Source organism: Monodelphis domestica, chromosome 2 (assembly GCF_027887165.1).
Source record: "Monodelphis domestica isolate mMonDom1 chromosome 2, mMonDom1.pri, whole genome shotgun sequence".
NCBI classification, from domain to species: domain Eukaryota; kingdom Metazoa; phylum Chordata; class Mammalia; order Didelphimorphia; family Didelphidae; genus Monodelphis; species Monodelphis domestica.
The window spans coordinates 322847938-322866436 of NC_077228.1; the positions used below are offsets into that span (position 1 = coordinate 322847938).

The 18499-nt window shown below is 35.4% G+C and overlaps 1 protein-coding gene across 30 annotated transcripts in view; it reads left to right on the forward strand.

Moving 5' to 3' along the window:
* RIMS1 (regulating synaptic membrane exocytosis 1) overlaps positions 1-18499 on the forward strand; it is a 739353-nt gene that overhangs the window by 158838 nt on the left and 562016 nt on the right. For 29 of the 30 annotated variants that reach the window (XM_056818483.1, XM_056818457.1, XM_056818459.1 and 26 more), the window contains exon 2: positions 916-996. The exons of the other annotated variant lie outside the window; for it this stretch is intronic. In XM_056818483.1, coding sequence (XP_056674461.1) covers positions 916-996 — 81 coding nt within the window. The remainder of the gene's footprint in view (positions 1-915; positions 997-18499) is intronic. 30 annotated transcript variants of the gene reach the window in all.

The window sequence follows — 18499 nt, forward strand, 5'->3', positions numbered from 1 at the left end:
AAGAAACAAAAAACTCAAACCAAAATCCTTGCTCTCAAATTCATTATGTTCGTAGAGAGTGGGGAACCAGTTTGGCTCATTCTGCTAGTGGGGCCCCACATGAAAGCCTGATTACCACATGGACCCAAATACTGTCAAGATCCTTATAATTTATTTATTACTGAGGAGTAGTCTCCATTCCTTTTTTTCCATATTGTTTTGCTCTGTATCCAAAGTATTGGAAATATTGTTCTTCACTATTTCATTACTGGTAATGGAAGAAACAAAGCATCGTATCCTTTTGTTTTTGGTCATATAGAAGTGGGGGGGGTTCCCTTCTAAGCATCATTATTTTTAAACCAATTTTGTGGATATGAAAGGTTCCTACCCAACTCCTCCTGAATTAGCTTGGATGGGGCTTTTACTGGAGGAAGATGTCCAAACTTCTTAACTCCCCATTTGCATAAAGAAGCTCCCTCTGTGGTGGTATGTGTTTTAGCCCAAATGGAAAAAAGCTAGATAAAAGCCTGCCCATTGGTGAAGCATATCAAAGCTGCCATCCTATTTTTAAGCATGCATCTTTCTTCTTCTAATGGCCTTGGGTTGGCCACAGCTCATAGTTGCATTTCAGCTATGGAGAAAGCTGCCTGGAACATTTTCATTTCCCCTAAGAGAAAAAATCGGATTCAGAGAGGAGCCTGGGCCTTGCCAAGATAGGGAAGGAGAACTTGTAAGTCTAAGCCTGGGGAATGTACCCATATGCAAAGCATTTTTTCCTAGATCTGCAGCCTTATCAATAGAGGGGACTTTTACAGGCTTCTTCTCTCAGATTTTGTGTTTCCCCAGTGGCCTGTTTGTTAGACTTATCAGATCTCCAGGTGTGTTCTAGGCCTTTGAACATTAATAGTGCATTGTGCTGTCTATCATGCGCCCCAGGTGTGTTGTCAGGGACATGGCGAAACCTGCAGCCCGCAAAGCACCAAGGAATGCTGAAAACCAGTCCCACCAACCTTCACCGTGAGTATGGCATTGGTTTTATTGACTGAAAATGTACTTTCTTACCCAGGTCTTTGCTTATATTGTAGTATGATTGGTAGATGGATGTATTTTATTTTTAAGTGGGTAATTTATATAATATGCAGTATTATAAAATATGCATTTTTAAAATAGCACAGAAGAACTAGCCATTTGTAGTGAAAAATCATTGATATTGAATTTGGAATAATTACCTCAGTGCTCATTAAATATATTTTGCAAGTGAAGTTTCTACTTCTTTCCTGTTTGTATTGAGGTAGACTGAAACAAAATGAAAGACTTGGAATGATGAGAACACATCTAAAGAAGGCTGGCACTATTTCAGGACTCAGGAACAGCAGCCATTGCTATCTTTTATGAGCAAAATGTTATATGCAAAACTTTGAAGTTGGAAATCAGGAGGAAGTGGGCTTAAGCCCTATCTTGGACACTAACTGGCTGCGTGAGTGACCTTGGCCAAATTATTGAAATCTTCTCACGGTGCCCTAAGCACATGGCCAAGGAGCTGTCAGTACATATAGGTAGAGTGTTCAACCTCGGAAATTCCCTCCATTAAGAAAATCAACGGTCTAGAACAAAAAACATAGATATATATGTAGGCAGATGGGGGGAGAATGGGAGGGAGAGAGAGAGAGTGAGAGAGTGAGAGAAAGAGAGACAGACAGACAGAGATAGAGAGACAGAGATGGCCTTCAGACAGGAGACAGGGAGACAGAGACAGACAGAGAAATAAAGAAACATATGAAGAAAATTTAGCCAGTTTTTCCTTTTAAATGCTAACTTGAGGACAGGAATAAGGATAAAAAAATAAAATCCATAGTTAATATTCAAATATGATAATGACTGCCTTTTCTACCATTATTCTATATGTCAGAAGAGAATAGAATTGACTGATATGAAATGGCTTTCCTACTCCTCCTTTGTACCTTCATATGGAGATTAGTAGAACAGGAAATGTACATACATACAAAAACCAGTGAATGTTGATGGAGTGAATTTCTGATGAGAATTGATTTAAATTTAAGTAAAGTTTAGGCAATTTAAGAAAAAATTTCTAAATGGCTATGAAATTAAATGTGTTCTGGAAAAATATTTTTCCCCATAAGAATATTCTTTTTTCTTGAAATTTATCTTCATCATGTTAACGACCTCCATTTAGCCATTATCTCCAAGTATCTGGTGAAACAGCTTCCAATTCTGAGGAAAATAGCTTATTTCCCTGATCTTGAGCAAAGCCTTAGGAAGTTCAGAATTAGTAGCCAACAGGATTCTCATGTGACTAGAAGTTTTTAGTTTCCAAAAAGTAGCAACAATAACAACAGAGACAAAAAAGTAACTGGGTTATAAAAAGCATTTCTTAATTGCTGTCCAAAAGTGAAATTAATGAAATAATATAAAGTACAACCATTTAAGGCAAAAGTTGGCTAGACATAATTTTATAAAGTTATGAATGTTTGAGATGTGAAATTTCAGTAAATTCGTAAGACCTATCAATCACATGCAAAATGGGACAAATTAAATCTTTCACTTCACAACTGAAGTGGGGCTCTGTAATGCCAAATTGCAAGGGGTTTCTCTTAATAAATAGAAATATTGCAAATATGGCAAAAGATAAAAGTTTTTTCTCTAATTATAGTAAAAAAGGTTATTTAAAACTTGTATTTAAGAAGGAAATGTCAAGTTCTAGGAATTGCCCTTCTTTTCCTGGTGATATATATTTACAATTCTACTCTGAAAGCATTCTTCTCAATTTTTGGCTTCTCTTGGAGCTTCCTAGGACACATTGTGCTTTAACATGTGCTCCCTCCTTTTTGCCTGAACATCTGAGCTGAATCTTTGGGTGTATGTTCCTTTTCTGGTATTGATCTGCTTGAAGCAGTCTCTGGAGGTGAGGGGGGCATTAAAGGATCATCATTGACGTAAAAAGATTTTTTGATTCTTGCTTGTCAGGGAAGTTCTGAAGTAATGGAGTCTCAATCCATTTTCATCTCTATTTTAAAACCATTAGTATTAGATGTGGCAATCATTTTCATTCTTGTCCCTATGGCTTTAAATCCAAGATTTTGTCTGTTTGTTTTTGATTACCATATATTTAGACTGTGTCTAATTTAATATAGTCAATAAAAATATGTTGACTTTCATTTCATTGGATGATGTTTCCTTGGGGATGAGGGACTATGGGAGACAGGAAAGAGAAAAAAGACTGTCTCTGCCTCCCTTTCCTCACCAGGGTCATGTCACTTCAGAGGGTAATGGGTTAGAGAAAAACTCTTTAGGCTCCCCTATCCTGATGCTCTATTCCCTTAACAGTTTAACCCAATTATCATCTAACCAAAAACAAAATCCTTCTATATTAGGCATCTCAGAAAATTATTTACATCTGATTCACTTCTATTCACTGTGCCCTTGGGCAGACATCTCAATCTTACCATGACTTCTTTTGAAGGTTGTTAGGTCAAAAGAGTGCCTCTTTCTGGAAGTGAATAACATTTGTCTTTGGGGTATTATTATTATCATTATACAGGAAATGCAGTGATTTTAAGGAGAGAAAGACAAATACTTATAGGGTGAGTAATGAAAAATACATATAATAGAATTATGTAAAAAAACTCATAATGTGTATTAAAAAAGAGGAATGATATGTTTAACTGAATCCATAAAATATGGGGTAGAAACACATGGAGATTTGGGGAAACATGATTTCTGAATGTGAAAAATGATACGTTTATTAAATGAAAAGGGAAAGTCAGAGACCCAAGGAGTGATCATGTTATGTTGTTGTCATTTCAGTTGGGTCCCACTCTTTGTGACATTATTTTGGGCATTTCTTGGCAAAGATATTGGATTGATTTGCCATTTCCTTCTTCAGCTTATTTTACAGATGAGGAATTCAGGCCAATATGATTAAGTGACTTACCCAGGGTCACAGAGCTAGTATCTGAGGCCAAATGTGAATCCTGGAGATGCTTTCTTGCTTCCAAGCCCAGTACCCCATCGAACATGCCACCTAACTGTCCATTGTTATATTCATGATTAAATATGGTTTTCATAATGTTTTGATCTATGTGGATATGAGGAAAATAAGGAGCAGGAAAGTCAAGTTATCAAAAATTATCATACTGAGACCTGATAATGACATAAATTAGTATTTTTGTAGTAGAAGAAGAAATGAAGAGGCAAATATCAAAAGAAAAGAAACAAAATTGGGAAATAATATAGAACTAAAAGGGGAGAAGGAGTCAGAAAAATTACTTTGTATTCTTACTGCCAGTCATTATTATACATTGACGATGGCATGATAGAATTTTATCTTTTTTATTTAAAGCTGATTAAAATATATTTTCTCTTATTTTTCATTTAATCACAGAAAGAGTACCTCTTTCTGGAAGTGAATAACATTTGTCTTTGGGGTATTATTATTATCATTATACAGGAAATGCAGTGATTTTATGTTTGATCATGTTCTATAGTCTAGGTCACTATACACTTGAAGAAATACAAGAATCATTAAGTCAGGGCAAAAAGAAATTTATATGATTGGTCAAAATCTGTTGTTTTCTTTTTCCCTTTCTATATTTTTGTTCTTTGTTGTATCCCATTGGGTGATAAATTGATAGAAATGTGTGTAAGTTTTTTCTTTCTTTCTTTCTTGCTTTCTTTCTTTCTTTCTTTCTTTCTTGCTTGCTTGCTTTCTTTCTTTCTTGCTTTCTTTCTTTCTTTCTCTCTCTAAAACACTACTGAGCTTTGGAATGGTGCTTCTATTAATCTAAGAAATAATGCAAATAATGCTTTTAATCACCAGTATTAGAACCAACAATTATTTAAGCCACAACAAAGATAAATAAATTATATACTTTCCATTTCTTTTTATAATATGACTTTAGTTTGTGGTGGAAAGTGTTTGTGAAATAGTGCTCCAGACATACTCATCTTTAAATGAGCATGCAACATATATATATATATATATGTGTGTGTGTGTGTGTGTGTGTGTGTGTGTGTGTATAAATATATATATGTAATCATTTGGGATCATTCATGAGTTGGTTTTGTCTACATTATTGCTTCCCTCTGTTAGTTTTGAGAATAGATCATGAATATGTGTATATTTGAGCAACATTAGCATATTAAAAATTACAAATGAAATGATTGCAGCCTAACATGCCTTCTATGTATTAAGCATTATAATATTGATGAATTCCTATGATAAAATAGACTCTAAAATTACTTAGTTGCACTGAATTACCAAGTACTCATTTAGGCATTCATTCAACTATTTAAAAAAATTATTAAGTGCCTATAATACTATATGCAGATCATTGGACTAGATGAGCAGGAGCTAAATAGAGCATAGAATCCAAATATGACATGATCTCTACTTTTTGTACCTAAGGCAAATTCAGTTTTGGTTGGTGAAAGGGCTTCAAGATAATCTAAAGATCAGGAAAACCTCAGGTTCTCACATAGGCTAACCCTTATTCATATTATTGTTTGCCCTTTATATCCCTCATAAAAAATGAGATGCAGGGGCCCAGGCCCAGGAATAGGACAATATAGTCACATCTGGAAATGGAGCAGCCTTCCCTGTAGCAATCAAATCTGAACTTTTGTGGCATTGTTAATCACCTGCAACCATTTAACCAATGGGGAGACAAAAGGGGTTTAGTAGGCAGGGGAGAGGGCACAACAGGGGGAGGGTGGGGGTGTGTGGGAGGAGGCAAACCCTTCCCTAGATTTAATCACCCAAATCTATTGAAGCCAGTGAGGGAGTACCATCCATGTAAAAGCACTACAGATGTCATCAGAGACCAAAGAGATTCTGGAAGAGTAGACCAGAATACTGGCATAAAGAAAAAGTGCCTTCTCATATTGGCATCCCATAGCAACACTTACATGGTCCTACCCTAGTAATGGGCCTGAGAGGAAATGAAATATGTACACAGATAAATTATAAAGCAAAACAAACCATTTTTTTCTTTTTCTTTTTTTTTTAAATTTTAATATTATTTTATTTGGTCGTTTTCATACATTATTCACTGGAAACAAAGATTGTTTTCTTTTCCTCCCCTCCCCTTCCCCCCCCCCCCTTTCCCTCTCCCATAGCCGACGCATGATTCCACTGGTTATCACATGTGTTCTTGACTCGAACCCATTTCCCTGTTGTTGGAGTTTGCATTATAGTGTTCATTTAGAGTCTCTCCTCAGTCTTATCTCCTCCAACCCTGTAGTCAAGCAGTTGCTTTTCAGCGGTGTTTTTACTCCCACAGTTTATCCTCTGCTTGTGGGTAGTATTTTTTTTTTAGATCCCTGCAGATTGTTCAGGGATTGCATTGATACTAATGGAGAAGTCCATCACCTTCGATTGTACCACAATGTATCAGTCTCTGTGTACAATGTTTTCCTGGTTCTGCTCCTCTCGCTCTGCATTACTTCCTGGAGGTTGTTCCAGTCTCCATGGAACTTCTCCACTTTATTATTCCTTTTAGCACAATAGTATTCCATCACCAACATATACCACAATTTGTTCAGCCATTCCCCAATTGAAGGGCATCCCCTCATTTTCCAATTTTTGGCCACCACAAAGAGCGCAGCTATGAATATTTTTGTACAAGTCTTTTTGTCCATTATCTCTTTGGGGTACAAGCCCAGCAGTGCTATGGCTGGATCAAAGGGCAGACAGTCATTTATCGCCCTTTGGACATAGTTCCAAATTGCCCTCCAGAATGGTTGGATCAATTCACAACTCCACCAGCAATGAATCAATGTCCCCACTTTGCCACATCCCCTCCAGCATTCATTACTTTGCATAGCAGTCATGTTAGCCAATCTGCTAGGTGTGAGATGATACCTCAGAGTTGTTTTGATTTGCATCTCTCTGATTATAAGAGATGTAGAGCACTTTTTCATGTGCTTATTAATAGTTTTGATTTCTTTGGCTGAGAATTGCCTGTTCATGTCCCTTGCCCATTTGTCAATTGGAGAATGGCTTGATTTTTTGTACAATTGATTTAGTTCTTTATAAATTTTAGTAATTAAACCCTTGTCAGAGGTTTTTATGAAGATTGTTTCCCAATTTGTTGCTACCCTTCTGATTTTGGTTACATTGGTTTTGTTTGTACAAAAACTTTTTAATTTGATGTAATCCAGATTATTTATTTTGCATTTTGTAATTCTTTCTAATTCTTGCTTGGTTTTGAAGTATTTCCCTTCCCAAAGGTCTGACATGTATACTATTCTGTGTTCGCCTAATTTTCTTATAGTTTCCTTCTTTATGTTCAAGTCATTCATCCATTTTGAATTTATCTTGGTGTAGGGTGTGAGGTGTTGATCTAAGCCTAATCTTTCCCACACTGTCCTCCAATTTTCCCAACAGTTTTTATGAAATAGTGGATTTTTGTCCCAAAAGCTGGGATCTTTGGGTTTGTCATATACTGTCTTGCTGAGGTTGCTTGCCCCCAGTCTATTCCACTGATCCTCCTTTCTGTCTCTTAGCCAGTACCAAATTGTTTTGATGACCGCTGCTTTATAATATAGTCTGAGATCTGGGACTGCAAGACCCCCTTCCTTTGTGTTTTTTTTCATTAATTCCCTGGATATCCTTGATCTTTTGTTCTTCCAAATGAACTTTGTTATGTTTTTTTCTAAATCAGTAAAAAAAAATTTTGGAAGTTCCATGGGTATGGCACTAAATAGATAGATGAGTTTGGGTAGGATGGTCATTTTTATTATATTGGCTCGTCCTACCCATGAGCAGTTAATGTTCTTCCAATTGTTCAAGTCTAGTTTTAGTTGTGTGGAAAGTGTTTTGTAGTTGTGTTCATATAGATCCTGTGTTTGTCTCGGGAGATAGATTCCTAAGTATTTTATTTTGTCTTGGGTAATTTTGAATGGGATTTCTCTTTCTAGTTCTTGCTGCTGAGCTGTGTTGGAATTATATAGAAATGCTGATGACTTATGTGGGTTTATTTTGTATCCTGCAACTTTGCTAAAGTTGTTGATTATTTCAATTAGCTTTTTGGTTGAGTTTCTAGGATTCTTTAAGTAGACCATCATGTCATCTGCAAAGAGTGATAATTTGGTCTCCTCCTTGCCTATTTTGATGCCTTCAATTTCTTTTTCTTCTCTAATTGCTACTGCTAGTGTTTCTAATACAATGTCAAATAATAGAGGTGATAATGGGCATCCTTGTTTCACTCCTGATCTTAATGGGAATGGATTTAGTTTATCCCCATTGCAGATGATATTAGCTGATGGTTTTAGATATATACTGTTTATTATTTTTAGGAATGACCCTTCTATTCCTATGCTTTCTAGTGTTTTTAGTAGGAATGGGTGTTGTATTTTATCAAAGGCTTTTTCTGCATCTATTGAGATAATCATGTGATTCTTGTTGGTTTGCTTGTTGATGTGGTCAATTATGTGGATAGTTTTCCTAATGTTGAACCAGCCCTGCATCCCTGGTATAAATCCTACTTGATCATGGTGGATGACCCTTCTAATCACTTGCTGGAGTCTTTTTGCTAGTATCAAAACAAACCATTTTTAAAGCAAAACAAAGGCATTTTTTAGACACAATGGAATACTGGATCTCAAATCAGGAAGATATGAGCTTATATGTGACCTCAAATGCTTCCTTAACGTTGTGAGTGTGGACAAGTCACTTAATCTATCTGACTCACTTTTTTCCATCTTTAAATTGGGGATTATTAATGATGGTATCTTATTTCACAGTGTTGTGAGGATTAAATAAAATAATATTTGTAAGATGCTTTGTATACCCCCAAACTATATATGAATATTAGATATTGTCATAATTATTATTAGCTATTATTAATTATTGGAGCAAAATTAGGTGGCAGAATGGATAGAATGCTGGACCTGGAGTCAAGAAGACTCACCTTCTTGAGTTCAAGTTTGGCCTCAGGTATTTACTAATTATGTGACTCTGGACAAGTCACAACCCCATTTGTCTCAGTTTCTTATTTGTAAAAGAAATGGCACACTACTCTGATATCTTTCCCAAGAGAATTACAAATGAAGTCAGGAAGATTCAAACAATAAAAATGACAGAACAGCATTATTAATTTCAGTTTTGAAGAGAGTATAGACCATTTCACCTTGTAGCATAATTATTTGTGTATTTTATTTCTCTCTCCTCAGCGAAAAACCAACTACTGAGGGTGAGACGATATCATACTTTTCTTTATACCTTATCAAAAACTAGCCCACTTCCTTAATATAGTGTGTGCTTCATAAATGTTTATTCATTCACTTATTGATCTTTGGCTAAATTGAGTGATATTTTTTTTCTAACAGAAAAAAGGTGACATATAAGAAGAGTTGAGAATGATGATATGAAAAATGCATGTCAAATCTCCTGCCCTCTCACTCTGCCTAGATGTTGTATTTACATCTGAGTCAGTCTTGAAACTGACAGGAAGGCTTCTCTCCAAAGGTTTCTTTTAATAGGCATCCTTTTCTCCATCTCAAGGGCATGGCTATATTCAGCAGTAGTCATCATGATACACACTTAATCATAATATGGGGATACTAGAAGACCAGCATAAATGGGTGAAAAATGAATGTGGATTTAATCACTTGAATATGGTGCTTATATTCAACATAATTTTTAAATTGTCCCCCTTAAGTAACAAGAATGGTTGACACGTAAAATTCTTCATTGTAAATATCTACATAACCAAAATTATAAATCCTTGATAAAGCAATATGATGAAATGACACCATCAGACTATAGTTCCAAATTTAGGTTAAATGTTTTCTTTAAATAATGAGAGTGTTTTTCTTGAGCAGAGAGGTGGGGAATACCTTGAACAATCTACCAGCCCCATGTATATGTTGTCAGATGTTCCTATTCAGTCCTGTCTGACTCTTCATGACCCCTTTTGGAGTTTTCTTAATAAAGACACTGGAGTAGTTTGCCATTCCCATCTCCTGCTCACTTTAAAATGAGTGAACTGAAGGTTTGAGTGACTTTTTTTGTCAAGGATCACACAGCTAGTAAGTGTCTAAAGCCAAATTTGAACTCAGGACATTGAGTCTGCCCATCTTGTCAGATACAGACATTGTGTAGGATATTTTTGATAAATTATTTTCTCTCTCACAAGGTGAAGTTGAATCTGGTAGTATCTGTTAAATGACTGTGATATAAAGATGGGTGATAGTTAATTTTTAAAAGGAAATATTGAGAGTTTTGTAATGTTATGAAGCAAACACCTGGATATCACATGGATTGTTTTGGGAAATTTGAAGGCAAGGGTCATGTTTTTCATCTTATTTATATCCCTAATGCTTAGTAAAGTATCTGTGAGACACTTAAGTGATTAATAAATATCTGTTAATTGACTGCCTAAAATCCTTTAACAATATATTAACAACAATAATGGTTAGGATCAATACTATGGATTATGGGTATAACCTGAGGCACCAACTCTATGGAATTTAGGTCTCTCTTTCCCTCAAGGGGAAGCAAACACCTTGGAGTGCTGAGAATCCTAGGCACCTCCATTACATTTTTCCTAAACCAAGAGGAAATTGAAAGATTTGATGCCTCAAAATCAAGATAATCTTTATTAAGCAAAGACATAATACACATGGGAGAAAATTGCTCCAGTACCAAAAAAAACAAACAAACACTCAACTTATAGACTGGTGGCTACTTTTATAGTTCTTAGTGAACAGAGAGTTCCCAGTAATGGAATGATGAATTCCCAGGTGCAAAGGGGAAAAAGACATCTCTGGTACATATTTATAGTATAAGATGACAAGATGAGAGTATGAAGTGATTCGGTTTCAAAGTTTTAGCAATACAATGAGCCACTGAGTGTTAGGAGCAGAGCTCCCATAGTTGAGGTCAAGTAAAAAACTCAATCAGAGAGAGATTGTCTGGAACCAGAGAAAGCACACTGACTTTGGTTCTCAGAGAGATACTGTGAGAACTGACTGATAGGGTGAGCTGGTGGCTGTCCAGCCAGGCTGTAATTTTCAAAGACAGTTTCTTCAAGTTATTTTGGGTCCTAAAGAAAATCTGACTCTTCAAATCACTCTGAGTCCCAGGAAAATAGACTTTCACATTCACATCACTCACATAGTAGGCAAATCTAGAATATCAAGATAGTTAACAAGTTAATTTATGCATGGGGTAAGAAGATATGAAATAGGAATATGTAATGGAAATGTAATGGAATGATAATGGAATATGTAAGGAAAATCACAAAGTCCAGGAAAAACTGAGGAATAAAGATCAGAGAAAGTAGAATGTGACAGAACAAGCTTCATAATAATTCTGGTCATGCATGTAACAAGTATTTGATGATACACACATCAATTATTTACTTTATTTCTGGATCTATAATACTATGGACTAAAGTAAATAATTGATGTGTACTTTACCCATGGATATGCCCATTTTCCTCTGAAAACACCCCTGGTTCTTCCACTGCATGTGAAGAAGAAATAAATTGCATATGAAACAATGGGGGAAACTCCTTTAGTGAACAGAAAGGCAGCAGAGTAGAATTCCTCTGAAACAATGATAGCTGTTCAGAGGTTTGTAATGAGCTGATGAAGAGTGTAGTGGGAAGTACATGAGGGATTACTTTGTTGTAGGGGATTCAGACCTGGAGCATAGTAAGCAATGGAGTGAGACCTCAATTAACATTTGGGTGAAAATTATTCTAAGCTATGTAGACAATAGTCAATATGACTAATTTATCACAGTAAATTAAAAGTATTCTTTTATATACACATATGTGAACGCGCATGTCTATGCATACACGATTTGTTTTATTTGGGTCTTTGATGCAGACCAATAAAATTTTGGTGTAGGGAACTGCCAGTGAGGAAACTCCCTAAACCAAAGAAGGCTTGAATAGTTTTGCAATTTAATTTAGTGTCTGGATCACTGAGAAATTAAATAACTTGACCAGGGTCAAATGACCAGTATGTATAAGAAGTGGGGCTTGAACACATTTTTAAAAATAATATTTTATTTTCTCCCAAATTCCCTGTAAAAACACAAGTCTTCTTGGCTCAGAGACCAACTCTCTAACTACCGTGTCATTCTATTTCTTCATTTGTGTGTCTCAGTGTATTTATATAATTCTTCTTCTTAAAGGTTTTCTCTGTTTTTAGTATTTTAGTAGGTATACTGACATACCAAACAACATTGCATGATGATTAAAGTTTTGAGAGTCTAGGTTCTGGATAAGCAATTTGTTGATCAGGCTAGGAATAACCTATTAATTAAATGTCCAGTTATCTCTCTTACTGATCAAAGACACATACATTCAGTATCTTGAGTCATTAAATATAATTTTGGAAGTTCATTACTCTCTCCTTAAGGCATCTCTAATTGGTGGATAACTAATGGGGAGGGTAGACCAATATGTTCTATTTCCTTCATGATTCATAAATGATGATGAGAAAATCACATTCCTGATCATATTCCAATATCTAGGTGAAGAAATCTGGTCATGTTTTGTTAAGATCAACTTTCTTTTTTCACCCCAAATGACATATTAGCCAAAACTAGGGTTTTTTTTAAATTAATTCTCTCAATTTTAGAAACTGCTTTGAGATGAGTAACATAAAGGCATGGAAGGTACATTCCTATGTCTTTCAGGACAAAGGAATGAGGAAATAAACTTTTAAAATATGGAACCCTGTTAGGAATAATGATATTGCATTAGAAATAAATCTTTTCATATGAAGGGACTGAATATTGAACTTGAAGCACTAGAACTCCATACTGTCTAAGACTCAGTTTTCCCATCTGTACAATAAAATGATAGTATTGTATTCTGAATCTTGTAAGCTTATTCTGAAGAAAGCGTGTTGTAAATCTTCAGGCATGATAGCAATTTTAGTTATTATTAGAATAGAGACTGGACTTGTGATTTAATTTGTATTGGTTTCCTGGATACGGAAAACTCACTCAACAAACTTCAGTAATTTATAAGCATAGAAGATAAAGGCTTTTGAGAACATAAGTTGCTGGTTTGGCCTAGCTGTAAATGTCAGATGTCACACTTGAATTCTGGTCTTCCTAGCTCTAAGATCAATGTCCTATCAACTCTATCACAACCTCTTGAACTATTTTAAAAAAATGTAAGTTGCTAAGTGTAAACAAATTTGTTATAAATACATAAGATTTAATATTCTTAAATGGTATCTTTGGAAATAGAATTTAGTATTTGAAAGGGGTTTTAAATGAAAGGTAAAATATGATTTGGACTTTTCCTTTTTAATCAATGTAACAATCACTGAAATTAGTTGAATGGGACTGGAATGAGGTAATGAACTTAAATTTTGTTTCTTGGGAAGGGTACTTTATTATTTTATTCATTCATTCATTCATTTTCTGCCTTCCTACAAGACTCAGTTCAAGTGTGATCCCCTCTCCTCTATCTTTTCTTGATTATTGTCCCTAAATTAAAGTGCTCTTTCCCTCCATAAATTATCTTCTATTTACTTAACAATGTTGATAATGTATATTTTATTATAGGGTAAGCTTCTTGAGGAGAGGGACAGCATTTTTCTTTATCTTTACTTATGTCCCATGCTTGATACAATGTGTTGCATGAAATAATAGAGGTTTAAATACTTATAGATATGAAAGTGGGTGTATGGGGTATTCAGGGAGGGATAGTATCTCTGGTATGGAGGGCTTGTCATGCCCTCCTAGGGCAGCTCTCCAGCCTCTGACCCCCACCTGACACCCAGCTCTCACTTGTGGCTCCCAGTAGCTGCCAGCATGCAGCAGCAGCCACACCCCGGGCAATGGTTTCAACAGGCTGGCTAAACCTTGTGAGAGTAGCCATCGGGTCATAGACCCCTGGTGAACTAGGGCCTTGCTCACCCAGCATGTGAAGACTGCTTCGGCTGAACAGACTGAAGAAATCAATAAGAAGGTTCAACGGCTGAGATGGCGATGCAGCAAAGCACTGTGGAGTGCTTTGGGCATATTGGAGCACAAAAGACAACATGGCCATCCAATGCAGCTGAGGAAGTCCCCAGGTGTAAAGACTTTTTGTGCCAATGGACCCAGGCTTCCAACGCCAAGAAAGTGGGACTGTCTCTGTGCATCGACTTTTCCACTTAAATCTTCTTCACACACAAGTGTCTTTGTGCACACTCATCTATATCACAGATGAAAGCGCACAAAGACAATCATCATTCTCAGTTACCAAGAGACAACTACTATAATACTAGATATGAAAGTGACAGAGCTATTACATGAATTTTATAATAAAGGGTAAATTCTAAATAAAACAATTAAGAACTATTTGAAGGTTTCTGAATTACATGACTTTGTATACCATCCAGTCAAGATCCTAGGGTGATAGCTTTAAAACAGGATAAAGTCCTATTGTTCAACTCTCTTATAGGATCTCACATTAGGACCTAGGATTGACTCCAGAGATCATCAAGGTCAATCCACTCATTTCATGTATGAGGAAACAGAGGCACAAAGCACCTAAGAGGCTTGTCCAAGCATACACACCTAGGAACTGTCCAAGGAAGGATTTGAACATCTTTCTGTCTTCAAGTCAAGTGCTAAGGTCACTACTTCACATGATTCTGTTTTATAGAAGAAACTAAGGTCTGGAGAATTAAGGTAATATTTTAAGGGCATATAGGTAACGGAAGGCAGTCAGGATTTAAATGGCTCAAATATAGGATTCTTTCCACTGTGAAACAAAACTTATTTCTACATGGAGAGGAGGGGAGAAGAGTGATGTTTTTTCCAATCAAATGATGCTATCAATTTGAGATAATGGCCAGTCTTGTATTGTTTTTAAGCAGCACATTAATATCAAAACTGAATTGTATTATTTCAATCAAATTATTTTGTTTCTGAAATGTTTCAGCCCTCTTATTTTTATGGAATAACAATTTTAAGACCAAATGCTATGATCTGAAGTATAGAGTAAGAAAAATGTAACAGAAATCAATAGAAAAAGAAAAGGTCAATTTAAAAAAAAAAGGATTGATACAATAATAACTCTGTGGGCAGATTATGACTGCATGAGCTTGCATAGAGTAATGATCCAGTTAAACCAATAATAAGTATATAAAGAATGGCAGACAGAACATTTAGAACTTCTGAAATATTCTCATTATTAAATGCAGAGACCATGTGCAAACTTCAGCAGAGAATTTCCCACAGAACTGATGAATTAAATGATTTTTCTTGGGTCCTAAGGCTAGTAATGCTGGAATGGAATCTAGACTTCACTAATAAATAAACAAAGAAACAAATAAGTGAGCCCACCAAACGAATGAACAAATTAATGAGCAGATGATAACTAACAATTACAAAGCATTTTCAGTTTTGAAAAATACTTTACATATATTCTATCTCATTAGTAAGTGTCAGAGCTGGTATTAAAAGTCCAGGTATTCTAAATTACAAATTCAGGGTTCATTCCTCTAATCCATACTGTTCTGCCTTCAAATCTTTAAGGATACATTTTTTTCAGCATGGATACTTCTTTCATGGACACATATCGCAACTTGTCAACTTATTAAAATGTCTTTGAGAAAGGCTGAATGACTCCAACTCATTATACATTATCCAAACTAGTGATGAATCCAGCTCAGTTTTATTTTATCTTCCAGAGTATAGGTTCCTCTGACATCATCTTCAAGGGCCTGACATACCATAATAAATTGACTGGATTCAGATGGCCAATGCAGAAAAAATGCAAATTTTAAGAATACTGTTTAAAAAAAAACAATAGTGAATAAGCTAGGAACTATATAACAGGCATGACCTTAGGAGTAACCTAATCAAGGTCCAATGGACCTTTTTGTGCATACTCAAGAGAAGCCAAATAAATACTGAAGATTAGTTGAGATGAGATTCAATTAGTTGATCATATAGTATTTGCTTATTGAGAATAATATCAGATCATACCCTAACTTAACAAATACAGAGAAAATAAAAGAAGGAGAAAGCACCAGTAAGAGTATTATCAGAAAAATGATTACCTTAAGTTGGGAGCCAGTTTAGTCTCCAAATAAACCACTGTTTTTTTCCCCTTTCCTACCCTGTTATAGTAGAATATCTGAATCTAGGATGAGAATAGGCAATCTATTCTGAGAATGAAAAAAAACAACAAAAACAGTTGAGACACAGTATTAAGATACCTGAAACCAACACTAAAGAAGTCTATATCCACTGGATAATACTATTTTTCTATTATCAGCTTTATGAATGACTTTGTTACATTTCCCAGTAGACCCTTTAACAAATAATCCTTCATTTTAACAAATCAAAACAAACAAAAAAACAGTTGAGCAAAGCCTACATAGTGACTATTTATGTAACATATTCAACACTCTCTACCCATAATCTTTACCCATCTAAGGGAAGGGAAATTTCTTTTGTCATTTTTTTCTTTTATTCCTTTACTATTACAAAGAATTATTCAAGAGAAGAATGATGTACAGTCCGTTTTGCTGTATAAGTACTCAAAATTATGAATGAATATGGCAGGAAAATGGTACAAAGAATCTACTATGTGGATAAATATGACATTGCATGAAGGATCCTGCTTTCATTTTTTTAGAACTCCATTGGCCTACATAGACCATTACCTTTCTGAAAATATAGGTATAAAATGTTGCTTGAGGAAGAAAAACATTTTGTTGATAACACTTCTGGAATCAGAGGAAGAACTTGAACTTAGAGCTTCTAAATTTCAACATAAAATTAATTACATCCCCATGCCATTAGGATACCTAAGAACAGAAGCCCTCAAAACTTCCTATTCTCAGAAGCATTTTATGATCTGAAAATTTTTGAAGATTCATCAAGGCCTGTTATTCATGTTGAAACTATCTATTGATATTTACCATATTATAAATTAAATATCTTAATATTATTATAAAAATTAGGGATGCTACTTTTTTGTAACCTTGAAGACTATCTGAAGAGGTCCCATGATCCCTTAGTAGTCCCTGGGCCACTGAAAATTCATAAGATTAACTAAATATCTTAAATCATGGGATTATTTTTGGTCACCATCAAGGTTTAGACAAGTAATCAAAATCTGATGGATATCATACCTTCTCCATAACTCACCAATTCTTTTCTCTTGAAATTCTACCTATCCTCTAAGGCCCCAATTCTGCCTGTTCTTTAAGGCTCAAACACTAGTTAACCAAGTAATAAGTATTTATTATGTTGCTAGACACTTGGGAAATTCAGAAAAAAACATGATACAGTCTCTATGCTCAAGGAGTATATAATCCAGCAAAAGGACAATGTACATGTGAGCATGTATGCATAGGAAGAGGAATTATTCATGGAAAATATTCATAGAAAGGAAAATTGTGGACAGATTGATTGTAAAGGTCTTGAGGAGATTGAAGTGTTAGAATTTTATTTTTAACACAGTTGGGATCAATTAATTTCTGAGCAATTTGGAAGTTGTATTATAATGTTAAATACCGAGTGGGAAAGGGAAAGAGAAAAAATATTTACACAAGCCTACTATGTCCTAGGCACTGAGCTAAGCACTTTGCAAATACTATCTTATTTGATCTTCACAATTACCCTATGAGGCAGATTCTGTTATTATTCCCATTTTACAGTTGAAGAAACTGTGGAAAACATATTAAATGACTTTCCCAATGCCTCAAATTTAATAAGTATCTGAGGCTAGATTTGAACTTATTTCTTCCTGACTCTAAGCATAGTGTGTCCTATCAACTGTTCAACCTAATTGCCTAGAGTGGGGAAAGAGTTTTTATTATACACTAAAACCATTGCATTCATCTAGCTGAGGTTTAAAAAAGAGTGACAGTGTTGGCAATGGGAATATTATGAAGGCATATGAAAGATTTTTTTAAAAATAAAACCCTTGCCTTCCATCTTGGAATCAATTCTGTGTATTGGTTCCAAATCAGAAGAGTGGTAAGAGCTAGGCAATGGGGGTCAAGTGACTTGCCCAGGGTCACACAGCTAGGAAGTATCTGAGGCCAGATTTGAACCTAGGATGTCCTGTCTCTAGACCTGGCTCTCAATGCACTGAGCTACCCAGTTGCCCCCTATGAAAGAAATTTTGAAAAAAGGACCTAATGGACTTGGTGATTGATTGGATGAGTTTTTGAGCCTCAATGAGTATAAGGTCAGGAGTAAAACTGGTATTTTACACACTAGTAATATAATGTGGCCAGTATTTAAAATATGCTCTTATTTATTGGATCCCTGAGGAAACCTGTGTGATGGAACAGAAGTCATGATGTAAAGATTAGTTGATCACTTGTGTCATATAACATAGAAGAGATCCTTGGTCAAGTACAGATTGGACTAGATGGCTCTGAGCTCTCTTTCAACTTAGAGATTGCATAATTCGATGAATAGTTTCCCTTCTCAATAAGGGATATTTATTATTCAAACTCTTGCTTCTCCACTCTAAAACTTCTCTTGTCTAGGCTAAAAATTCCATGCTCATTCATC